The following is a 27,422-nucleotide window of genomic DNA, read 5'->3' as shown; positions in this document are numbered from 1 at the left end:
TTCCCCCGCGCGGAATTGTCTAGTTATTATTATTATTATTATTATTATTATTATTATTATTATTATTATTATTGTTATCATAATTATGGTAATGCTTATTATTATTATTATTATTATTATTATTATTATTATTATTATTATTATTATTATTATTATTATTATTATTATTATTATTATTATTATTATTATTATTATTATTATTATTATTATTATTATTATTATTATTATTATTATTATTATTATTATTATTATTATTATTATTATTATTATTAATTATTATATGGTATGAAGCTGTAAGGTGCACTTGAGCTGACCATTATGTTAAAATAAATATGAAGTTTGGAAGGGGGCAGGAAAGTTTTCTTCATCCTGCTCCTTTTCGGCCATGGGTGTATCAAAAAAAAAAGAAGATGTTGGTGATATTGTGCAAAGATGAACTGTACCCCCATGTACGAAACAAAATAAAATGAATGAATGAAAAAATTCAATATTTTGAAGGGTCTCCCGGCGTAGAGCAGATCTCTAGTGAACTGCAGACACTATTTCCTCAACTTTCCTCAAGTTGGGCTTCTACGACAGTTGAGGAAATAATATTATGGTCTGTAGGTCACTCGATCACTCTCGAGATAAACAACACATTGGTAGGTTTTACGTCCTCCTCACAAATGAACAATAGGATTAAGGTTGGTCACAGACACCTATGAGTCTAATTACCATTTATAGAGGATAGTAGAGTCACCTGCTCCAGGGACGTGCACAGGACTTTAGAGGGGCAGGTGCTCAAAGGCTGATAAGGGCACTGGGCCTGTGCTATTTTTGGGGGCCCTTTTTGGGCGGGGAGGGGCCTTTTTATGCTTTTTGGGGGGTTTTGGTGATCAAATATTGAATATTGAACTATAATAATCAGTGCAGGAGCTCACTTATCCTTGAAAGACACTTTTATCACTGACTTAAAAGGCCCATACATCTCCATAAATGTTCAGGGCGGAGGGAATAAGTGCTTACCCTACAGACCCCAAGTCTGTTAGGACAGCAGACTCGGTTGGCACTGCTCAAAACATACCTTTTTAAAATAGCTTTTAAATGAATTATTATCTTTATTTCATTGTCTTGTTTTTCTTTATTTTGATCAATTTTACTTAAATATTTTATTATACTTTGTATTATACATTTTACTCAACCTCAGCCAATCGCGCACTGCCCACTAACCAAGGGAAAAAAGTATTGCTTCTCAGCGCAGAGATTAGCCCCTTTCGTGACTTTCGGTTTGCAAGCCTGGGGCTTTTGTGACCGCAGTCACTGGCTTTCGCATCGGGATCATCCAGGAAAACAACAACCAAGCGTGATCGCAGGGCTCGGGGTGTGTCAAAAATATATCAGATCTGAATTTCAAAGATACCCAGCGTACAATATGGGTTTAACACAGCTTCACGATGGGGTCTGGAAGCTCGGAGTTGCAAATAAACAGTCTAAAACATTGTTACTCGACAAGTGGTATTTACAGACCGAACGTCCATCTCCGCCGTTGGTGTCACAGCGCATGCGCACCAGGCAGCTAATGCCGCGTTCACGTTACGTGGGAAGAAGCGGAAGAACCAGAGGACATCTCGTTGCTACAACTAGAAAGCCTTCACGCTTTGACTCTATATATATCTATGGATGAAACGCCCACATCCATACTTCCGCAATTCGTGACGCGAAGTGGGAGATATCGGGGTCTATAAAAAAATCCCATATGTCCTAGTAGGAATTACCACTAGGAGGCTGACGTGAATGGTTTTTCCCAGTCGGAAGCTGGTTCTTCCGCTTCTTCCCATGTAACGTGAACGCGGCATTAGCTGCCTGGTGCGCATGCGCTGTGACACCAACGGCGGAGATGGACGTTCGGTCTGTAAATACCACTCGTCGAGTAACAATGTTTTAAACTGTTTATTAGCAACTCCGAGCTTCCAGACCCCATCGTGAAGCTGTGTTAAACCCATATTGTACGCTGGGTATCTTTGAAATTCAGATCTGATATATTTTTTACACACCCCGAGCCCTGCGATCACGCTTGGTTGTTGTTTTCCTGGATGATCCCGAGGCGAAAGCCAGTGACTGCGGTCACAAAAGCCCCAGGCTTGCAAACCGAAAGTCACGAAAGGGGCTACGCAGAGATCTGTCTGATGAAAAAAACAGCTTCAATTATAGTCACGCGCCGCATTTTTTGGCAGTAACAGTAATGGCGTTATTAAGAATGGAAGAGTAATCCGCTAGATTACTCGTTACTGAAAAAACTAACGCCGTTAGTTACGCCGTTATTTATAACGCCGTTTTACCCATCACTGGATGTCACAGTATGATGTCATAATCAAACATTGGAACATTTGTGATGTCACAGTATGATGTCATAATAGACCATTCTAGAACATTTGTGATGTCACAGTATGATGTCATAATCAAACATTCTAGAACATTTGTGATGTCACAGTATGATGTCATAATAGCACATTTTTGAACATTTGTGATGTCAGTATGATGTCATAATAGTACATTCTAGAACATTTGTGATGGCACAGTATGATGTCATAATAGGACATTCTAGAACATTTGTGATGTCACAGTATGATGTCATAATAGACATTCTAGAACATTTGTGATGTCACAGTATGATGTCATAATAGTAGATTCTAGAACATTTGTGATGTCACAATATGATGTCATAGTACATTCTACAACATTTGTGTACAGTATATTATATCTCAGATCTCAGAAGTCTTGTTCTCGGCTACTTGTCTGTAAGGTTGAATATATTCTGTAGATACCATTTTAAAATCACCACATGGAAAAGGAAACAATGTCCTGTACAATCCTTAATGAGCTGTGTCTGGAGGGAAGGTTCTGTGATGTGGTTATTAAAGTCAACAGCACTGAGTTGAATGCCCACAAGGCCCTCCTGTGTGACTGCAGTGACTATTTCAGGTAAGTTTAGCTTAGTTCAGGTTAGCTTGGTTCAGGTTAGTTTGGTTCAGCTTAGCTTGGTTCAGGTTAGCTTGGTTCAGGTTAGCTTGGTTAGTAAACAGATACCATACTGTACTTTTACTGTAAACAGATACTATATTGTACTTATACTTTAAACAGATACTATACTGTACATCTACTGTAAAAAGATACTATACTGTAAACATATACTATACTGTACTTCTACTGTAAACAGATAATATACTGTAAAAAGATACTATACTGTACTTCTACTGTAAACAGATACCATACTGTACTTCTACTGTAAAAATATACTATACTGTACTTCTACTGTAAACAGATACTATACTGTACTTCTACTGTAAACATATACTATACTGCACTTCTACTGTAAAAAGATACTATACTTCTACTGTGCTAAGACCCTATACTTCTACAGTGAACATATATTACTACACAGGACAGAATGTTGGTTACTGTTTACTCATCAGATATCTCTATACTCTGCGTCCCACAGAGCCCTCTTCACTCGCTGGAGCGACTCAGAGAAAGCAGTCTACACAATCCCTGGGGTGTCCCCGGGTATGATGCAGCTCATCATAGAGTACTCCTACACACGCTTTGTGCTGGTGACAGCAGAGAACGTGGTAGAGCTTCTGGTGGCTGCAGACCAGCTTCTCGTCACTGGCATAGTAGGAGCGTGCTCTGACTTCCTAGAAGGCCAGCTGTCTCTGGAAAACTGTGTCAGCATCTGGAGGTTGGTGGACATCTACTGCTGCCCTGACCTGAGGCGCAAGGCCCATCTCTTCATCGTGTGCCACTTTGAGGAGATGTTGCACGTCTCACAGGAGTTTGTGGAGCTGTCCCTGCAGCAACTGGTGGACATCATCGAGAGGGATGATCTGAACGTGAAGAGCGAGGAGACGGTGTTTGAGGCCGTCCTCCGTTGGATCGACCACTCCCGTGAGGAGCGTAAAACACACATCCCTTTGCTGTTGCCCAAGGTAACTAATTGTATTACTGTGCATTACATTAAAACAACACTAGGTTCCCTAGTACGGTGGTTCTCAAACATTTGGGTCCAAACTGTTCCCTAGCAACAGAAACCGTCTACAACCGATGTCTAAGTTGTACCCGATGTCTCTTCCCAGGTTCGCATGGGCTTGATGAGGCCTGACTACTTCAGGAACAACGTCCAGAACAACCCTGTGGTGAGGGACAGCCACGACTGCAGGGCCCTCATCCTCAGCGTCCTGAACCCCCCTGGCTCCGACAGGCTCCCAAACCCCCTGATGCGTCCACGCCTGCCCCAGGAGGTCCTATTGGCCATTGGAGGCCTGGGTGGCAGCATCCTGACCATGAAGGCTTACGATATCCAAGCCGGTGCATGGATGGACGTGAGCGTTGAGGGGGAGAATCCCCGGGCCTGCCACGGCACCGCTTATCTCCACGGTCTGGTCTACTGCGTCGGTGGCTGGGACGGCGTAGAGTATCTCAGCAGTGTGCGCAGGTTCAACCCTGTCACTCGCAGCTGGCTGCAGGCGGCTCCCATGCACTCACGCCGCAGTAGCCTCAGCGTAGTCGCGTTGGACGGCTGTATCTATGCCATGGGAGGGAGAGACGGACACGTGCTACTGAACACCGCAGAGCGCTACGAGCCTGAAACCGACCAGTGGACAGTGATCTCACCCATGCTGGAGCTCAGGAACATGGCAGGGGCAGCAGCCCTCCAGGGCAAGGTGGGTGGAACTGAGGGACACAGGGTGCTAGATGAACACAAGGAACGTTAGATCAGAAATCATAAATGTCTTTATTGCCAAGTAAGCTTGCACATACAAAATATGTGTCTGGGTCCTTTGGTGCATCAACATTAACAGACAATTAAAGTAGAATGAAATCAAATGGAATATATAAACTAAATTAGAATATTCTTTCTTATTACAGGTTTACATCTGTGGTGGCTGGCTACAGCTCACAGCTGAGTGCTACAGCCCAGACACCAACCAGTGGACTCTGATCGCCCCCATGAGTAGCAGGCGTTACGGAGTGGGAGTCGCTGCGTACGGAGGAAGAGTCTATGCGGTAGGTGCACACGGAGACAAATGCTTTATACTAGATATTTGTAGATATGTATCATTTGACTTTCAATGCCTCTGTGATGCCCTAATTTCCCTAAATGGATTAATACAGTGTCTGCCTGCCATAACCACATACTAAAACATTCCTCTCATGTGTCCTGTCCTCAGGTGGGAGGGTGGGACCATGAAAACTACCTGCGTAGCGCGGAGGCCTACAACCCCTTGACTGACACCTGGAGCGCCCTGCCTGCCATGCTCACCCCCGCAGCCACTTTGGCATTGCGGTGCTGGACGACCTCCTCTTCGTGGTCGGAGGCAACAAGGGCTTCTTCAACCCCATCTCCAACGTAGAGCGCTACGACCAGAGCAGCGACAGGTGGACTGTAGCCGAGGACATGAAGATCCGGCGCTGTGGCCTAAGCTGCTGCATAATGCATGGCCTGCCATTTTACATGAGCCAGTACGCTGCTCCCCATGGAGGAGGAGGAGGAGGAGGAGAGGAGGAAGAGGAGGAAGATGAGGAAGAGGAGGAGGAGGAGGAAAAGGAGGAAGAGGAGGAGGAAGAGGAGGAGGGAGGAGGCAGCAGGGGATCCATCTAAGAACCTTAAACATTTATTAGACCAAAAGAAATCCTAGGAAATTAATAAATTACTATCAGCCAAAGGTGGTGCATTTCTTTCTTCTAGTAATTCAGACAATATCGGTTTTTAGTTTGTGTAATGTAATGTAATATCTGTTTTTAGTTTGTGTAATGTAATGTAATATCTGTTTTTAATTTGTGTAATGTAATGTAATATCTGTTTTTAGTTTGTGTAATGCACATAATATGGGAACTTTTATCCATATGCTAGCCCGGCATAGTTCTGACAGCTGTCACTTGTGCTACTGCAAAATAAATGACACACGGCTTTGTGTTGTCAACTGATAGAAATTGTGCGTTTCTCTATTCCGATGATTTCTACAATATAATATATATATATAAATAACTGTCTTTTACTAGTACCTTACTACTATGTACTATGTTACAATCCGTATACTACTACCTACCATGCTAATATGTCTATTATACTATGCACTCAGGGTGTAACACTCAAGTTCAACACTATTTGACGAACAATGCCACTGACCATAAGCTGCCAGAGATGCACATCTCCTGCTGACCAGAAAACCACACACTTTTCTGATAGTGGGGTGCCTGGACACTCAGTCATTTAAAATGTATATGCGAATGTTTCGTTTTCACTTCTAATTTGAAGATAAGGATCTATAGAACAATTTTGGCTTGAGTGTCAAGGAACCAGTTGAATTTAATAAAAATGTATCCAAAATGGCCACAATCGAAATCATGAATTCTTTAAAAACGTCTTAATGTTCACACCATTTCTGTGTAATATAATTTTTTATTGCTATTTTAAGTTAATACTGCGTGAGGAATCAACTGGAGTTCAAATATTGATGTTTTGAATATTCTGGTATGGCAAAAATCAAAGATGGCTGCAATTTCTGTATTTATTTCGATTTACGCTTCATACCTTTTATTCTATTGAACCTAGAATGGTGATGTTGGTGCCTGTACCTAGGTTTTCATGAATGAGTAATTGAATACAAATAAAATAAACATGATTGGAGCATATCTTATATGATATTTCACACAATGAGACAATAAATATGTGGAGAACGAGTTAGATATGAGAACTGTAAACAACAGTTGATTGTGAAGAACAAACGATGATTGTGAAGAACGTCCTCATCACAAGAAAGGATCTGCATCTCGGCACCAATGTCAACGCCATGCCAAAGACCTGATGGAGGTGTTGCTGAGCAATGGGAATCCCTTTGAGGAGGGCAGTAAAGACCTGCGCCCCGTTCCCCGTACCTGGTTCAACTAAGTCGATCAAGATGTCATTATCCAGATTCAGTTAACCCGATGTTTGAAGCCGGGATTTTCCTGTTCCTCGAAGGTGGATTCAGTCTCGTTAACTCAAGCCAGACTTGAGACCCAGGATAAGTGCGCGTGCCCGCCTCAGCCGAGAAGGCAGCAAGTGTCGAGAGCAGAGATCCTGATTCTCTAGCGGCATTGATTGATTAATTGATTTAAAACTTTAGTAACATATTGCAGTACGGCTCAATCGCCTCGCCGACAAGTTAAATGCGTTATCTATAGGCTAATTTTAAGTCCCTCATTACCTCAATCAATCAGATTATATTTCTTTAAACTTGCCTGCTGGATTGAATAATCAAATGAGATCTTGCTAGCGAAAATAATTAGTTAAACTGTTATACAGAATTACGATACGGCTCTCTTACCCATTGATTGATGTGTGGTCGATCTTTTACTTATCTCCACTGTGGTCTAACGGGTTGTTCTTTTGACTTTCACGCAGACGACCGGGGTTCGAAACCCTAGTCTTTTCCTTCTTTTTGCAATATAGGAATAATTCAATTTGGTGCACGTTGAGAGCTATATAAAGAATGACATCCTCAATGCATGTAGATTTATAATATTTTAACTTAAAACCAGGCTACTTTGGCGTATAATCATTAATATTATATTCCAAAAATGTATATTGGAAACACGGGGTTTCGAACACCGGTCGCTGGGTTGGCAGGATTGAGCACTACCGCTGCGCCACTGTGCCAGATGGGATAAATTCATTGTTTATACATTAATGAACGAGAGACCCGTGTTTAGAATATTCTTTATTTTGAATGAAGTTTTATTTCTTTATCCTCATTCATTAATGTGACGTCAACGGCTCATTCAATTTCTCAAATCCGTCAAACAGCGCATCTCATCAGACATCTTAATCCCAGTTACAATTAAAATAACCACATAATGTGTACATCGCACCGAGCGAGCGCCACGGTATATATAACGTGCATTATTTAGGACAAAGTGAATTTAGTATCAGCATTTTGGGTCTATTTTACATTTCCAAAGCCCCCTCTGGAAGAATGGAGCACAAAAACGTAATTCAGAATGGTATAATGCAGATCGTAGACTGTGGGAATAATTTCAGGAAACGGGCTGTCACTTCTTTGCGGGGGCGTGGCGATGGTTGATCCGGCTAACTTGAACTTAAACCCTGCTTTCGACCAGGCTCAAACTTTTGGATCTGTTGTCATGGTGATTTGGATAATCCAGGTACGGGGAGCCGGAAAGTCCGGCTTAAGTCAGACTTCACCGAAAGTTATCCGGCTAACTCAGTTATCCAGGTACGGGGAACGGGGCCCTGGTTACATTAGACAATAAGGTGTGTGAGTCTGCGGCTGCTGCCGTATCTGTCCATCAACTCGAGTCTACGGGACAGTGCTTGAATCAAATGACAGACTTCTGACAGCACCGATCAAGCGAAATGCAGAGCTCTCAGAGCTCTATGGGAAAGCTTTTATTGTGCTAGACACAATACACGTCAAGTAGAGATATTTCTGTTGACGAGCAGTTAGTTGCGCCAGGTGTAACAAGACATTTTCTCATTCCTGTCAAATAAGTTGTTAACAGATGGACAGTTCCCAGATGACAATGATGTCTACATCACTGCAGGTGATCAAGTCCACCATGTTGGAAACAGTCCACCAATGGATCAATGCAACCATGAGGAAGCTGACACTCGTGTCCTATAATACATCTCATCCACGCCCTGCAAACATCATCACTTGGGAGGGTGCATACTGGAGATACAGATGTTTGTCGTAATCCTTCTGACTAATTTCCATCACATCAAGCCACTAACAGATACACGCCCACTCAGGGACGTGCACAGGACTTTAGAGGGGCAGGTGCTCAAAGGCTGAAAAGGGCACTATACCTGTGTGTGTTTTAACCGAGCGCGCGTTAAAACAAGCCAGTTTTTTAAGGGCCCTTTTCAAGTGGGGGGGCCCCCTTTTTATGCTTTTTGGGGGGTTTTGGTGATCAAATATTGAATATTGAACTATAATAATCAGTGCAGGGGCTCACTTATCCTTGAAAGACACTTTTATCACTGACTTAAAAGGCCCATACATCTCCATAAATGTTCAGGGGGGAGGGAATAAGTGCTTACCCTACAGACCCCAAGAAGTGCTGTATATTCTGTATTGTTTAATATAAATGCATTTTTTATTCCAATCCCGATTTGTATTTGAGATTCCCAAATCCTATCGGACTTGACTTCTTCGTGTCCCTCAGTGAGTGTAATACCAGCATTCAACTGTATGCGCCACAGCGGTTTCTATCATCATCATCATCACCACCCACGCTATGCATAAAATATATAGGTCCGCGGAGAGGCACACTGAGGAGGCCGTGCAAACTCTTTACCTAATATTTTGATTCCATCCTGACATTTTTCAGTTGGAAGGGCAGTCTATATGCATAACGATTTTTTTTTTATTTATTTTTTTTTCAGAAAGGGCACTTTTTTTATGAGGCTCAAAAGGGCAGGTGCTCAAGCACCCCTTGGGCTCTATGTGTGCACGTGCCTGACCTGCTCTACTTCCCAACCCTAGCTATTGCATATACCATCATTGAATTTTTCTGTCAATTTCTAAGACTTTACGGGACACCCAGTGCAGTGGGAAAGCTAGTGGTCAACCTTGACAAATACTGTAATAAAAACCTGGAGCCTGCTACTGTGATAGTCTTAATCAATGCATTTAAAACCCTGACCGAGGCAGTTTAACAGCAATATCCAAGATACCCCCAAATCACTCACAGTATTATCATTCCACTTTGGAGCAGGAATTGAAGAATGATAGACAGAGGCTTTGTGGTCGAGTGTGGCCAGTCAAAAAGGCCTTCCAGACTAAAGGAAATCGATATCATGCCACAAGTGTAAGAGATTATTCTTAATTTAATATAAAATGTTTCCAAGCTGGTGATCATAGATAAAAATTAAATAATAAAAATGTTCCTTTGTCTTGGAGTCCTGCGAGGGCTATTGAGCCTAAGCCTACGGCTACATTGAGTTGTTGTGTCTGTCTGTTTTTAATACATTTTCAATGAGGAGTATTAATTAGCTGGACAGGATCGCTGTGTCAGTGTCTACCAGATTTGAGTCTGTTTTGACAAACAGGAACATTTGGAGAGGGTGAACTTTTGGAACTGACGGATACTTTATCATCCGCAAAGGCATGATTCTGCAAAGGCACAATGGACCTATCTCAAACCCTGCCCTCTTTTCTTGATCCTCCAATCACAACTGTCCCTTGCCTCGGACAAACAAAGCTTGTCCGAGGCAAGAGACCGTTGTGATTGGAGGATCAAGAAAAGAGGGCAGGGTTTGAGATAGGTCTATTATGTTAGGTTCTAATAATAAAAAATACTAAAAAAAAAACAGTAATACCTCCTGTAAAATGTCTATCCGCTAAATGACAAATCAGTGAAAGGTTATTCAACTAAAACATATCCACCTTGATAATTTTTTTTATAATAAACCGAATTGTAAAACAAAAGATCACACATTCTTTATGGTCCATGCAGGCTCTATAAGGAAATGGTTCTCACAGTTGGCAAGCTGAAGTCTCGTCTGTTCTTTCTGTTGGCTCGAAGCAGATCTCGTCTTTGATTTAATATAGGTCAACTTCTTTGGTTCCGTTCCACCTGGGGGAGGGAATACAAGAGAGAGAGTGACACACGGGTAACTTCTGAGGTCCCCTCAACAGCATCCATCTTCGTCTCACGTCAAGTGGAGGATACAGAGGGACAGAGTGCGGAATAGAGACACACGCAAGGGACTAAGGGTTGATGTCTTCAAAGATAACATTTTACATTTAGAACATTTAGAATTCCTCAGAATATTCAAAGTGGCAGCCTCAGTAAAAAAAAAATAACATTTAAAAAAGTTATCGCCAGAGTAGCCAGAGCGCAGCATTTGCAAAGCCTATGGAGTGATCTTCTATTAAGAGTATTAATACATTTAAAGACTAATACTTTCTTTCTTCCATAATTTCACATAATTTTCTCCCAATATGAATTATGAGTATGTGTTTTGCCGGACGTATCAGAGAGTGCAGGGTCAACCGTTTGCCATGCCTCTGGAGCAGGCAAAGAGTTCACTATCAGGAGGCTACTCTCACAGGGATGAACGCTGACTGTGGTGGGGGTTGAAGCCTGCGATCACCCAGTCACTGGATCACCTCTCTAACCGGCAGAAGTGAGAAATATGTCACATGGTATCACAATGCCGGTGATGGTAATACATACATTTACCATGGGAGCGGATTTGTATTGTGTGGAATACATTTTTGTTTGATTTTGGTCTGAATTATGATTGTGTCCAGCATCTTTCCTTTAGATCGGATCTGTTCGTTATTCTTTCTAAACAACCTGCTACCCTCAGAACATTTTCACATTTGAATGATTTTCTATTTAATTAAATTTAATTAAATTTAATGAGTGGTTTTCATGCACATTGATGATCAACTGCTGAAATATATATCCATAAATATAATGCTTTATTTTTTCATCATGAAGTCATTATGAAGGGTGTCGTTGACCAAACAACAACTACCTACCTAGCAAGGTAGTTAAGATAGCAATGAACTTCATTAATCTTCTGAAGTCAGCAATATTAGCAATTTTCAAATGTTGGATTTCTCCTTTTGGAAGGTGAATGGTGGTGTTGCCCCATCCTTCCCAAGAATGTGTGAGTATAGACAAGCCATTTCCATATCAAAGTTAATCAACTACCACACATTTAATTGATTTAACTAAACCTCAATATTCTGTGAAGTTACTTTCCCGGGCTGACATTGCAGTCCTAAAAGACTCAACAGCCTAACATACAATGTTACATCGTTGATGATTGACCACTGTTGAGGCTTTGCTGTGACACGAGACTCATAAATAACGACAGCTGTTATTTATTTCTTAAAAACCCTCTAATCGAATAGACATCTCCCACTTGACAGTATAAATGAGTGTTTCTCTTTGGCAGAGATTGAGCAGGGGCTTTCATTAGCATACTAATCTGGGCATGTCTGTTCCTCTCGCATTAAAAGCTTCCTGAATGTGGATCTTCAGCTGCGTTGTTAACACACTGTGGTCGTTGCTGTTTTCTATATTACATAGTATATTTACATAGTGTTATTGAATTCCATTTCTCTGGCTCCCTAGTGTCACTAGAGTAGAGGCACAGACATTAGGCACCGATACCAGCAGGCCTACTTCAATCATGCTCTGTGATGTGGAGAGACAATGGACCTATCTGTATTGTGCTTTATATTCATGAAATGTGTTTTCTCCTTGTGTCTTTGAAATGGACTCATAATGGTCTCATAATGAACAAGAATTGGAGTTTGTAAAACATCCTTTCGGGAGGAGAGTTTCACATGATTAAAAGCATCCTACACACTGAATGCACGGCTAGGTCAGCGTGATCTCCCTGGTTGGAAGTCATTCAATTTGCATTCAGATGCAGCTGGAGCTAATAAGCTCTTCTTGTCACGGTTGTGACTTCCAGCGTCCTGTCCCCGCTCCTCTCCTTTCTCTTCCTCTCCTTGTATTCCTTCTCCAGATCCAGCAGGTGTCCCCAGTGTTATCCCACGTGCAGTCCTTTGTCCTACCAGCTGTCTCTCATCAGTCATCACCCCCCCCTGTGTACTTATGTCTGTTCCCCCAGTCAGTCAGTGCCTGATCGTTAGTGTTTATTCCTGTTGTATCTAGCCGTCAGTGATGCCAGTAACTATTCTGATTACTTTTTTCAGTAAATAGTCATCTAACTTGTTACTTTTTACAAGCCAGTAATCTGATTACAGTTACTTTTCCAAGTGGCTGTTAGTTACTATTTAGTTATGCTGATGATAAGAGAGCCAGGGGTACAGTCAGCTAGACCGGAGTATGGCCTGATGGCTGATGACGTCTCAAGATGACCTGTCTGAGCAGCCAATCATGATTTATGACATTATGCACATTCAATAAAGCATTATTAAAAAAAAAAAATGTTGTCATTCTTGTGGCAGCAGCAGGGGGGACGACGACGACTTCATAACCTAGTTACTTTCAAAGTAACTACGTTACTTTGATAATCAAGTAATCAGTAAAGTAACTAGATTACTTTTTAAAGTAGTAATCAGTAATCAGATTATTTTTACAAGTAATCTGTGGCATCACTGCTAGCCGTTACCCTAGTGCAGTCCTTTCCTTTGTTTTTGTTTGTTAGGTGCTAGTTAGCATGCCACTCCGTCTGTTACACCTGTACTCTGCCTGCCTCCCTTACCTCCTTAAATACCCTGTGTTGGGTTTTCTCCTCGCCTGCGTCTCGTCTCCTATCTACACTGAAATCTTGCACGGCTGAAACTCAAAAGTGAATCCCAGCTTATCCACTCAAGCCTCAGTCCGAGAATACAACCTGACATTTTGGTCACGCAGAGTTTCCTCGTATGCTGGTGTGACAGTGATCTGTGCTGGATATGATGCTGCTTAGTGTGCAAATCAATCACATTCACCACTCATCTGCCCAAATCCTCTCAGCTGTTCCTGCATTGGTTGAGGATAGATGTGTTGTGCAATTTTGAAGGTCAAAATTGAACTAATTTGAACTTTGAGCAAGCAAGCGATGCAGCATTCCTTCGCAACTGAAGTTAAACAGTGCACTGCAGTTTTATGTTGTTTAGAATGGTGGTGAATGAGAGTAGAAAATGAGTTGCAAATGTCCTGACGCCAGTCATGCTGGTTTCTGGCCAGGCCACATTCCTTCAAATGCTGGGTGCAATAGTGGGCAGTAGGCCTACTGGCTGGATACAACGCTACTTGGGGGTTCAATCAATCACATGCACTGCTCCTCAGCCATACCCCCTCAGCTGCTATGCACATTGATTGAACTTAGGAGTATCAACTATCAAGCAACGGGAGGCGAACAGCGTGCAATGATTCCATCGTGGTTTTGAATGGTGGTGAATGAGAGATGAAAAAAACATTTGCGCAACTGTGACCGCGCCACTTCCTCAGTTCGCTTAATTTTCGCCCCCCACCCTCCTCCTCTTCAGACCTTCTCTTTCTCTGCCCTGCTTCGAAGGGAGGATTGTCATGCACAACTGGGCGATTGAGTCTGACAAAAAGCCCTGTAATTAGGGTTGATGAAATCATGACACGGGTTACGAATCAGATAATCCACAGACCTCACCTGGTTGTGAAGAGTTTCATTATGAATTATTATTATTTGTAGTAACCATGTCATGATTTCTGGAAAGAGATGCATTTCTTTTTGTGGTGCCCAATGCCATTCATCTCCCTTGAATTGCAGTGACGGCATACATTCTCAACCTCTGTACCTCCTAGGGGTTCGCAAGATGGTTTTGGGGTTTTGTGAAAATAAATACATCATCATATTAATAAACGTTGGTACAGATGCTTGTTAATTAAAATACCCATTTCCTTCTCTAAACCTTGTCCTTTTTTCTTTTACTTCTAAGTCTAAAGCTCTCCTCCAATAGAGCCCTTGCACGGAATGCTCGCATAGTTCTCTGTCTTCCAACATGGCTGCCTATAACATAGCAACCATTGTTTTGTACATTGCAATGGAAGAGACAACGGCTGATACAGTATGTGCTATGTGTTGATATGAAAAAGGGAAACTAATAATCATATTCACTTCTCTGCTTGACCATGTTGGGGGGAAAATGTACTCCTCTGTTTTTAGGGATCATGCAACAGCGACTGAGAGCCACTGGGGTACAGTAGACCACAGCAGTGTCCAATGACATCAAACACAAGGAAGACATACCAGTACTTAAATCCATTCAATCAATTCATACAGTAGTGTAAATACAAATTGCAGTTATTTTGCTACTGCAATTGTAAACATTTTGAACGTTTTGGTAATAGGTGACCACCCTTCATCATGACGAAAACCTTTCAATATCTTAGTTAAGGAGAATCCCAAATTGATTGAACTGAAAGTGATCTGGACCCACCCCTGCTTTAAGGCTTTACCTGGGGCCCGTCGGGGCAGCTTGCTCTGGGTATCACACACACTGGCAGAAGTCACAATGGGCTCAGACTGGGGTTGGACAGGCTGGATGTAGGCCACAGTGGGGAAAGGCACTGACTGGACAAGGGTCACAGAGGAGTGGGACAGGGAGTTCGGCGCCCCCGCGTGGATGTGATCCTTTGAGCTGGACGGTATTTTCCAGCGGGGCAACGGGGAGGGCGACACGTCCCCGCTAGACGAACTGGGAGCACTGGGAGGGCTGAGGGACTGATCGGGGGTCGAGGCGGACTTGGGGAAGAGATGCAGGATGGAGGTAAAAAAGCAAGAGGAGGAGACGGGGAGGAGAGGGATGGTTCCAATGCCGCTGTCCAACGTTCGCATCTGGCAGCCAGAGCCTAAAGGCACAAGGAGAATATATGAGGGGAGTTCAGGGGAATGGCTGGGGGGGAGGAGGCGTGCAAATGGAATGAGATGGTATGGGTATAAATGGCCGTATATTAATGCTGAAGCAAAATTATAAAATGACATACCATTCCAACGGAAGGCACAGGCAGTATCCATTCTTTATCTTTACCATCTGTTATTTATATCCCATGAATAATAATAATGACTAAATAACTGTCTAGTGAATATTTTCTATATCTATGAATAAATGGCTGTAATAATAACAGTGACAGTCTGGACATTACCAGTGTAATCTCATGCATTTCTGTGTGATTGCAATGTTCCCTTCATGTCCCTGTAGTAATTCCTCCAACATGGCGGAGTTTCATAGAGCTGCCACGGCATCATTCAGGGTTCTTTTCTCAAAGACATCACAGCGTTGCAGAGCATTGCACAGAGCACCGTTCTTCCTGTCAGAGGCAGCTGGCTGTAATGTGGATGCCTTCTAGCCATTACCGTCCTGACCAACTCACGTTAGCGCAGCTTAGCTAGTGAAACATGCTGAGATATGTTAAGGATATTATAGTCCTTGAGATATGTTAGATATGTATACTGTAGTACGTATCTGTCACATGTGATGCTTACCTGACAGTGTGAGATTCAGTGTGATCCAAGATGGTGGAATAAAGAAACACAAAATGTAAACAAGCTCCCAGTGTGCTATCTTTAACTCTTTCAGTGCCACGCCTGCCCATCGCATTATCAAAGACTATTTTCCAGTCAGTGCTGTGAAGACAGATTGTTTTTTTATCGCGTCGTTTCCATTTCAGAGCAGTTAGAAAAGCCCCCGTTTTGATATAAAAAACAGCTCATTCTGGAGCAATCTATGAAAATCGTCTTTTAGTGGAATATTCCACAACGTTGATATTCGTCGGCCTTTTTATGAATCGTTTTCAAATAAACGCTAGATGATCAATATTATACGTGCACGCAAGCACATTACGGCCGCGCACTGATAATCGCTCCGTTGATTACCTCACAGAGTTTTACAGTGAAACCGAAAGAAGACATTTCACAAAACAGCTTATAACTTCATCAAACTTACTCCGATTATCCTACCACTGATAACATAGAGTCCTTACCTGACATCAGATGGTATCCAACTGGTATATTCCAATTCCTGATCACCATTCGAAAAAATCGATACGTGTATGGATCCAACGCGACACAGTAGATCTCTATGATCCGCGGGGATCTGAGGCTCCAGAATGAACTCTGGTAACCCCGGCTGGATCAGTGAACTGGAAAATGTGGAGTACCGGATTTTTTTCCCCATTCATTTTCATTGAGTCCATTCCAAAATCACTTATGTCATCTGGGAGACGACAGGGGGCGCTTTTTTCCACAGTGATCGTCGGCGCCCCTCGGCTATACTCGGGTAGGCTCGGGTGATGCAATAATTTTTCAGATCGCAAAAAAAAGAAAAAAAAAAAAAATCAGAGAAATCTCGTGAGTGGCTAGCAACCACCTATAAAAAACATGAGAAATCTCGTGAGTGGCACTGAAAGAGTTAATAGAAAATAATACACAAGTGTAACGGAGGTACCGCATGTCTATCCACAGTCACGAGGGACTTGTATAGTGAAGTGACTGTGGACGTTAAGCGGTACTGCAAGTAAACTCACTCCCCAGAGGCATCCAGACCCAGTACTTAGAAGTGAATTCACCTCTTGGTACAGTGGTCTGTGATGCCGCCCGCGGCGCGGGAGACCGGGGTTCAACTCCCACTCAGGGCGATCCCTTAACAGGGGTCGAATCGAAACACAATGCAGAGCGAGATCAGACCGGCTACACAAACACAAATACAACATGGTGTCCGAATAAAAGACTGTGAACCCACCAAATGAGAAAGAGATGGAGTCTAACGACAGTTAGGGCGGTAATGGCTAGAAGCCATCCGCATTACAGCCAGGTGCCTCTGACTGGAAGTACAAGGATCTATGCAACACTCTGCAACGCTGTGAACTCTCTGAGAAAATAAACCGAAACGATGTGGCTGCTCACTGCCAGGGCCTTCTTGTGGTAATTTCAGAGCATTTATGTAACAGATGGCCTACTGTTTCCACCGTGTGACTCTGTGAAGGTCCACAGTGAAGACATTAGCAGATGAATGGTCGTTGAGTACAATCGAATTACATGTAACTGTGATGCAGCTTAATGATTCCTGGCTAATTACGCTATAATATCACCACAGAGAATATCTGGGCTTGAGGGAGCTTAGTGAACTTTCTAAACGTGTAAGCAGCCCAGGGTGGGGCTGGGCATGTAAACCACTGCCTCAGACATGCTACAGACATAATTAGTGGTCATAACTAGTGACATTTACAAGTACACTGGATCTAAAGTAGCTATTCCCTGGCGTGAGCACCCACGTACACTCTTAGAAGAGAGGGTGGGAGTGGGGGGTGGGGTTGTGTGTGGCAGTGGCATAGTCATAAATTTGAGTGTAGGTTGGCCCAGAGAAAATCAGGTGGGCTAGTCCATCAAACAGAAACAAACATCTAATGGGCTCTGAAACACAAATAGGCCTATGTTAGTGGAATTGGCCAAATGTACTACAACTCAGATCTACTGTATCATCAAGTGAAAAAACAAAAGCCTAATGTTTACATTTTATTGGTGACATGAGCCCTTTGATTGGGTGGGCCTTAGTGCCAATTTGGTGCTCCTCAGGCCCACATACAGTGGGGGTTGGATTCAAATAAATATTCACCTCTGATCATAATTTCAGCTTTATTGATAATATTACATATTAGCTTGATTATTGGTAATATATTGATAATAAAGAGGGACTATCCTCAAACCTCAGGCTGATAATGACCCATGAAATGATTTACAAAGACAACATCAAAATGTATTCAGTACATTTTGAGGGGGAAACATTTCTGAACATGCACCAAATGTTAATGATTATAAGTAACGAAAAACTCATGTACTCTTAAGGCCTCTACATGCTACAGCAAATTCAAAGCAACTTCAACACAACATCGGCGCGATTTCAGCGCGTTTGTTGCAGACAGTCTTGTAGACTGTGTTGCGAGGACGTTGCGTACCTGTGTCCAAAATCTAATCTAAAGACCCGTTGCGTTGGTATTGCGTAGCAGTGATTGGTTGGTAGTGAATGGGGGCGGGGCTGTCTGTCACTTCTAGTGTTTTCCTGGCTCGAGACCAAAAGAAAACTTTCTGACAGGAGCTCGAGACCAAAAGAAAACTTTCTGACAGGAGCTCGATAGCTAGTGTATTGTTTCATTACACTTGTTTAATTGTTTCTTTAAAATGAATCAAATGCAGGAACGTATTGCAGAGGAGGTCCGAAAGTACCAACATTTATATAATAGCGGGTCTAAAGACTACAAGGATAGCATTATGACGATGAATCCGTGGAAGGAGATTGGGGAAACAATGGGGATGGACTGGGTTGATGTGGCGATATAACTATATTACACTATATACAAGAACACAAGCGAAAACAAACATAAACAGGGCTATTATTATACTAACGATGTATGGTTGAGAAGGGAAATCCGTTTGTAATGGCTAGAGTGCGCACCTTCGGCTGCCCAAAGTATTCAGGCGGGCTGGGCGCGCTCGAGCCGCACATCCGGGGTACATTTTGTTGCATCATAGGCTGCGCGTTGATTTTGCAGAAGCATAAAGGTAATGTGTCTGCAACACCGTTGCTTTGTCGATGTTGTGTTGAAGTTGCTTTGAAGTTTCTGTAGCATGCAGAGGCCTTTACTCCAACTTGGGTAACATTGAACTGAAGTAACAGTACCAGTACTTCTATTTGAGCAATACATTTCAGTAGCCCTTCCACACTACAGCACACATCAACCTGTAAACCTGCCCTCCGTTCATGCATGTGGTAGTAGACCAGATACACTCATTATTATATTGTGTAGACCGAGTAGACCTAGCTCACTTCCCCACCTAGCATAGTCAGATATCTTGTCAGATGCCATCTTGGTCCATACACATGTTTCAGTGAATCAGTTAGCGAGTTATCTGTTATCAGTCACTGTGATATGGACACAGACAAACACACACACAAACAAACACACGCACGCACGTGGTTACAATACTTCCTACATTGTCATCTTTGGAGTGAAACAGCTGAATTTGAGGTGAAAAGACTTTTTGTGTTTTTCATGTCCATTTGTAAATATTCCGCTCCTCAGTATTTTTCTTCTAGGCTTTTACACAATTGGTTTATAATGAAACAATTATTACCCTTAAAAAGTGTGAAGGGATAGCTATAGTTTAGATTGTTGTTAGCTGATTGATTGATTGATTGATTGATTGATTGATTGATTGATTGATAGCTAACTAGTTGTTAGATGGCTGTTAGCCTTGATGCTATCAAGACATTCCAGTTGGGGTTGGTCGCAGGGGCGGGGCTAGGGGGTGGCTACTTGGGCTCAAGCCCCGAATGTTTTCTGAAAAGCCCTGAATCTATAAAAAAAAAAAAAAATTATATATATATATATTTTTTTACAATTAATCATTGTTACATGAAAATATGTTTGCACCAGATTTAGCAGAAGCTAATTTCCATCTGTAGTCTATCCAGCTGCTAACTGTATTTGAGGGAGTTAAGTCTTATGTTATGGTAGACTCAGACCTAAGCTTTAAATCACAATCAACAAGTTGACAAAAACATAATTCTTCCACCTTAGAAACATATAGCTAAAGTACGGCCATTTATAAATCAAAAGGACGCTGAAAACCAGATCCATGCCTTTATCTCAAGCCGACTCGACTACTGTAATGCACTCCTTACCGGCCTCCCGAAAAAATACGACGATAACAATTTTATTGCAATGCACTATTGCATTATTTTATTCTATTTTACTAACAATTTTATTGCACTGCACTATTTTACTTTGTATCAGTGATAATCAAACCGTAAACAAAGACGCATATTAACACTTTCAGCGCCAGATGGCGCTGTTTACTGTTACTGTTGAAAGGCCAGCGCCTTTTAACATGGGGATATGTGGCTGTGTTTGCAGGCCTAAAGCTATATTATATATTATAGCTATGTCATTGAGTTTCTTCCGGTCAAGATGCAAAAAACAGATAATTTTTCCATCCATAAATTTTTCCGTTTTATACCGTCGTGAATATGAGTGTAGTTTCAGGGTGGTCTGGTGTCATTTCCAAAATGACAGACACCAAGCCACATCATTTCAAATGGAGTGCAATAGCAATAGGTGTTAGGCTTTTGGGCTTTGGACTTTTGAGATCTCAGACCCATCCCCAGTGATAACACAGGCTGCCGGCATGTCTTTATGAATGGAAATATCGAATAAAAGAAACAACGATGAAAACCCGACTATACTCTGGTTTTCGGGGGTCCTGGCGCTCAACGTTCGGCGAGTTAACCCTAGATCTCAGATCCTAATATGAAAAAACGATGTGATTTAATGTTCTATGTCTTACCTTGACTTTGTCTATTTTGCTGCTATCTATTTTATGCTTTATGTCTGCACTTTATACATTGCTCTTGATCTGCCAATGTTGTGCTCATTTTATGCCTGTCTTTTTGTACTGCTGTGAAGCACTTTGAGCTGCAATTCTTGTATGAAAGGTGCTATACAAACACAGTGTATTATTATTATTATTATTATTATTATTATTATTATTATTATTATTATTATTATTATTATTATTATTATTATTATTATTATTATTATTATTATTATTATTATTATTATTATTATTATTATTATTATTATTATTATTATTATTATTATTATTATTAATTATTATAGTTTGCTTCATTAATTAAAGGGTGTGAATTTAAGTGTTCTCTACTGCCTTTTGTCCGCTTTAAGGTGGTGGTATAAGTTAAAGGTTGTGGTGTCGAAGTAAAAAAAATCTATCTGGGCTAAGCCCCGGATCTCCTACAATCCTAAATCCGCTCCTGGTGTCCAGGTTGATTGGCCCGGTAATATGCGAGATTAGCTGTGGTATGACAGAATGACTGACATACAGACATACAGACAAACAGACACACGCAACCAAAAACATAATCTCTCATAATTAACTGCTGTCCCAGCTAACAAGGATGCCCCAAGTAAAAAGGCATGGATATGACAATAAAGTTTGTAAGGTGACTTTTGAGGGATTCTTCTTTCCTTCCTGTGGGTGTCAGGATGATTGACAGTAAGCAGAATGTAACATAATCACAAAGGACGCCTGTGATAGGTGAACAGTTTTGTCTAGGGCACCCATGCTTTCAAAGCAAAACATGTTCCTGGTCCAATCAGAGGTCTCTGAATACACACACACCAATATTAAAAGGCTCATCTCAGGAGTTCTCGAGCATAATGGAATAACAATAAAACAGAGGAACTTTGATAAAAAAACAAATTAAAGCTTAATGTGTACTGTGATGGATCATCTAGCTTGGGCAGTTTGTGGAAGTTGTTTTATATACATGAATGAATGGCACGAAATTGCTCCTTCTGACGGTATGAAAATGAACCCTGTGAACTACGGTGACTGTGGGCAGAGCAGACACCACCAGGGAGGTATAACGTAAAGGAGAGGGGGGCAAGACTTCAAATAACTCCAGAATTAACGGCTAAATTAGGACAAGCTGAGTCATGGTGGGAGTCACTAAAAACTTGGTATCTCATACGGGCATCATGCACCGCGTCCAATGGTAAAGTGAGGTCAAATGAGATTGAGGTCAGGGTTAAGGTAAGGGTGGGTTTATATATGAGATACCATGACATGAGTACATGAGTTTTTAGGGAGTCCGGAGTCATGGTACCCATTTCCCCCATTCATTTAATTGTCTAAAATGACCTGGGGCGGGATCCACAAAGAATGGATTGCACAGTGCTAATTGCACCCTTACTTACAATTCATTATGAATTGAAAATGGGGGACCCTGATGTAAACAAGACGAAAGTCTTTCTCTGGTCTGCATCCCCTTAACAATTGTGTGTATTGAGCCGTACTGTATTGTACCCATTCTGCAATCTGTTAATACAATTTTCAATCAATCAATACAACTAAATGAAAACTCCAAATTGTCAAAACAGGCCAACATTGACTGTGAGAGAATGTGTGCACTAGAGAAACATGTTACCTATCACAGCGTCCTGGCTGGGGCTCCTCAGTGCAGATCCACTGTCACCCTCCGCTCTCATCATCATCATCTGGGTCGTTGTCTTTCAGAGAGTGAGAAAAGAAAGTTAATTATTTTCCTAAGATTGTAGACTAAGATTGTCCAAGAGTGTGTAGTTCTATTGATTTATTGACACATTTAGTCATTATGCCAATTCCCTCCTGGTCGTTGTGCTGCCCTACTGTCAGTCTGGGGAGGGTGTCTGTAGACTAACTACCACATGCTGCCCTACTGTCAGTCTGGGGAGGGTGTAGACTAACTACCACATGCTGCCCTACTGTCAGTCTGGGGAGGGTGTAGACTAACTACCACATGCTGCCCTACTGTCAGTCTGGAGAGGGTGTAGACTAACTACCACATGCTACCCTACTGTCAGTCTGGGGAGGGTGTAGACTAACTACCACATGCTGCCCTACTGTCAGTCTGGGGAGGGTGTAGACTAACTACCACATGCTGCCCTACTGTCAGTCTGGGGAGGGTGTAGACTAACTACCACATGCTGCCCTACTGTCAGTCTGGGGAGGGTGTAGACTAACTACCACATGCTGCCCTACTGTCAGTCTGGGGAGGGTGTAGACTAACTACCACATGCTGCCCTACTGTCAGTCTGGGGAGGGTGTAGACTAACTACCACATGCTGCCCTACTGTCGGTTTGTGGAGGGTGTAGACTAACTACCACATGCTGCCCTACTGTCTGTCTGGGGAGGGTGTAGACTAACTACCACATGCTGCCCTACTGTCGGTCTGTGGAGGGTGTAGACTAACTACCACATGCTGCCCTACTGTCGGTCTGTGGAGGGTACATGTGGAGTCGCCAGACCCTTCTTTTCACCTGACAGCGTGGAGTTTGACTGGGAGAGAGTAATATGTAATCTCTCCCAGATCTCCTCCCTACTGAACAGTAGGAGTCACTGTTTGCAATGACCAGCACAGACCCCACCAGCTTCCCCCTGCGAACACTGCCAATTGTGTTTGTAGGGACGACTGACCAAACCGGGGATATCGTGCCAGGAATTGAATCCTCTTGAGACCTCTACACACCCCAGACGCACCCATTTTACACATCTTAAAATAATGGAGTGGACACAGTTGCTGGTGATGACGATAATAACAGCAATATTCAGATTTACCTTAACATCCCCACAGATAGTATGTCCTTGAATCTCGTTATTCAGGGAGATCCCTGGGCAAGGTATGGAGATGCAGGCCCGCACTGCATCATGGGATTCCCTTCTCCCCACAGAGCTGAAACAAAAGAGTTTTTCAACAATATAATCAGAGATTCTCTCATACCGACTCAACATGCCCAGGGTGTTCCACCCGATGAATTACTGTATGCCCTCTTGAATCTTGGCCCTGCTATATTGTATGAAATGTGTCTCGACTGTTCCTGGGGCTTAGAGGAGTGCTAAATGTCTGCGAGAGCGCTTGATAAAAATTGCCCAGTTTATCTGGCACAGTAAATCACTTTGTGGGCGGAGAGACGATGAAGAGGTCTGCTGGTAGGCTATGTAGTGATGCTTCGGTGTTGAAGTATGAATTAAAGCCAAGAACTCAGTAGCTCTCAAAGGAATGGATGTTGGATTGAATGCATCTAATAATTACAACACCGTTATGTCTCACTTTGGAAAACTTGAAATGAGATTGCATTGCCTGATCTGTAATCATGATGTATAACAAATAGGAAATTAAAATGCTCTTGTTCATACAAAATGCTATTTTAATTAGATAAATTAGTGTATTCAACTAAAGAAGAAGGTAGAATAAAATCACAAATGTTGATTCGGTAAAAGAAAATTCAGCCTGGTTTCTTGTTATAATGAAAATAGGATCTTGTTATAGGATCAGGTGAAAAGACTCCACATGTATCGGAGGAGGCATGTGGTAGTTAGTCTACACCCTCCCCAGACCCACAGTAGGGCAGCGCAATGACAAGGAGGGAATTGGCATAACAACTAAATTGGGGGATAGGAGAAAAGGCAAAATAAAAATATGTGCAAAATGATGATTGTACAGTAATGATGAATGTAGAGTAATGATGATTGTACAGAAATGCCCATTAATCTCACAGTCAAAACGGATCTTGTTATAACAAGAAATGTTCTCAATATAATGAGAAAATAAAAAAGGTTTAAAAATCTTTTCTCATTATAACAAGAACTGATATGGTACTTGTTATAACTTATAACAAAAATGGCAAATATTTTTTTACAGAATGACTGCAATACAAACAAGAGTAAAATTGTGAAGCAAAATACACGTTGCACTTACTGATTTTGGGCAACGCATGTGAACAATGAAGTGAACAAGGAGACAACGAGCCAGATTTACATGTTGCTATTTTAAATGTGTTGTTACTTTGTGATATCATAGTGTTGTTATCCATATGAAAGTGACATGGGTATTGTTCTCCAAAACAGACAGACAGCATACGATATGTCTAGTTTTAACAGTAGTATTGTGAATGTAACAGTTACAGACTACACACACCACACAAGAAAAGTGTTGGAGCCAGAGTTCTATCAGTTGGAGCACTGCTCAATGGAATACCAGGGGACTCCGATCGGTAACACTTTATAATAACACTCAGTTATAAGACCTTTATGAGGTATTTGTAGATAATGAACTAATCATGAACAAATCATTTATATACATTCATAAATTATTATTAAATCATTTATAACTATATTTGTATAACATTTACAAATTTGTTCTACATTATTTATAACTCATTATCAACATTGTTTGTACTTGATTTGTTCATCATTAAATAATGTTGTTTAATGTGTAGTAACACATTTGTAGATGCTTTGAAAAATGGATATGAAAAAACGACTATACTGTACCTCCATTTATTTGTTCATGTTCAACAAATGATTTGTTAAGACATTCATAAAACATCTATAAATCATTTGCAGATGCTATTGTGTGCCCTAATCTAAAGTGAAGCCTATTCATCATTAACAAATGTCTAATACAGTTAATTATTTGTTTACTTTTTCATTACCTGTTACAAATGTTGTAGACAGCTTTCGGATACACCCTTCTTTGTGACATCAAACAGTGACAGAATGAGGACTATAGATAAATGCAATTTTATTAACAAATAAAATACATGTGCATAACATATAGTGTAACCTGGGGGGCACTAGGACCCAGGAGTAGAGGAAGTATCGCACGAGTGATAAAAAAAGGTGTTTAGCCTGCTCATACCTTAAGTTAAAAGCGTGGGGCAGCACGAATAACTTGGCTCTGCTATGTATCGTGCTTCCATTCAACAGGCAACACACGTGAAGTCAAGTCTCACTCGCGCATACTTCATCTACTCCTGGGTCCTAGTGCCCCCCCATGTTACACTATATGTTATGCACATGTATTTTATATGTTAATAAAATTGCATTTATCTATAGTCCTAATTCTGTCACTGTTTGATGTCACAAAGAAGGGTGTATCTGAAAGCTGTCTACAACATTTGTAACAGGTGATGAAAAAGTAAACAAATAATTAACTGTATTAGACATTTGTTAATGATCTGTTAGTGGCTTCACTTCAGATTAGGGCACACAATAGCATCTGAAAATTATTTATAGATGTTTTATGAATGTCTTAACAAATCATTTGTTAAACATGAAAAGACAAGTCTGGTAATTGCTTCATGTGTATTCATACAAGTCCACAAATAAACAAACTATTAGACATTTGTTAATGATGAATAGGCTTCACTTTATATTAGGGCACACAATAGCATCTACAAATGATTTATAGATGTTTTATGAATGTCTTAACAAATCATTTGTTGAACATGAACAAATAAATGGAGGTACAGTATAGTCGTTTTTTCATATCCATTTTTCAAAGCATCTACAAATGTGTTACTACACATTAATAAACAACATTATTATGAACAAATCAAGTACAAACAATGTTGATAATGAGTTATAAATAATGTAGAACTAATTTGTAAATGTTATACAAATATAGTTATAAATGATTTAATAATAATTTACGAATGTATATAAATGATTTGTTCATGATTAGTTCATTATCTACAAATAATACCTTATAAAGGTCTTATAACTAAGTGTTATTATAAAGTGTTACCCTCCGATCTTACATGTGCTCTCTCGCTTTTGCCTTTGTTATATTACATTGTATATTCATTCCTATGGATTTGATGACTAAGCACTCCTCACAGAATATACATGGTTGAATCACAAGCTGCTTTAATATGTATTCCCTATACTGCAAAGGTTTGTCTAGTGGCAGATCACATGCAATGTGCTTTTTGTATCTATGATACTGTGTGTCTTTGTTTACTAATACTTGTAACTAGAACTAGCTCCTAGTATCTATTTGCATTTACTTGTTATTTGTGTACTAGTTGACACTAGTACTTATTCAACAGTTACTGGTAACTATTTTTATTTACAGTCAAGCTCCTGTTTTTACTCAGGGTCAATGAATAGGGGAATGTATTTTAGATACACTTTAACTCATTTACTATAGTTTAGATAAACTTTTCATTTTGTATCCTCTTTTTCTCCATCTGATTTTTCAATTTCTCTCCCCATCCCAATTTAGTCGTTATGCCAATTCCCCCCCTCCCCTACCTGGTTGTGTGCGCATGTTCCTCCTACTGGTCGGTACAAGGGAGCCCTGAAGTCCACCACATGCTTCCTCCGACACATGTGGAGACAGCCAGTGGCTCTCTTCTCACCTGGCAGTGAGGACTCTCATTGGTGAAGCGTAACGCGTGGGAGGTCACGCTGCCTTCACCATTTCCTGCCTTTCGCTGAGCAGGCGCCCAGACCTGACCTGTAGGAGTCGCTGTCCACAACGCCAGATTACCACCCACGACTTCCCTCCCCCTAACTCAGCCAAACGAG

At 41.3% G+C, this 27,422-nt stretch overlaps 1 protein-coding gene across 1 annotated transcript in view; it reads right to left on the bottom strand.

Annotated features, from left to right (window-relative positions):
* Positions 1 to 27,422, bottom strand: part of LOC311224521 (nck-associated protein 5-like) — a 470,803-nt gene that overhangs the window by 18,119 nt on the left and 425,262 nt on the right. Inside the window, exons 10-13 of the mRNA XM_084309543.1 lie at positions 23,667 to 23,781; positions 22,497 to 22,578; positions 14,953 to 15,345; positions 10,525 to 10,620 (exon numbers count right to left, since the gene is read on the bottom strand). Of these exons, the coding sequence (XP_084165669.1) occupies positions 10,525 to 10,620; positions 14,953 to 15,345; positions 22,497 to 22,578; positions 23,667 to 23,781 (686 nt within the window). The remainder of the gene's footprint in view (positions 1 to 10,524; positions 10,621 to 14,952; positions 15,346 to 22,496; positions 22,579 to 23,666; positions 23,782 to 27,422) is intronic.

This window comes from Notolepis coatsorum (assembly GCF_963971535.1).
Source record: "Notolepis coatsorum genome assembly, chromosome: 3".
Lineage (NCBI taxonomy): Eukaryota > Metazoa > Chordata > Actinopteri > Aulopiformes > Paralepididae > Notolepis > Notolepis coatsorum.
Note: the sequence above shows the minus strand (reverse complement) of the source record. Positions and strands in the feature narration are given on the sequence as shown.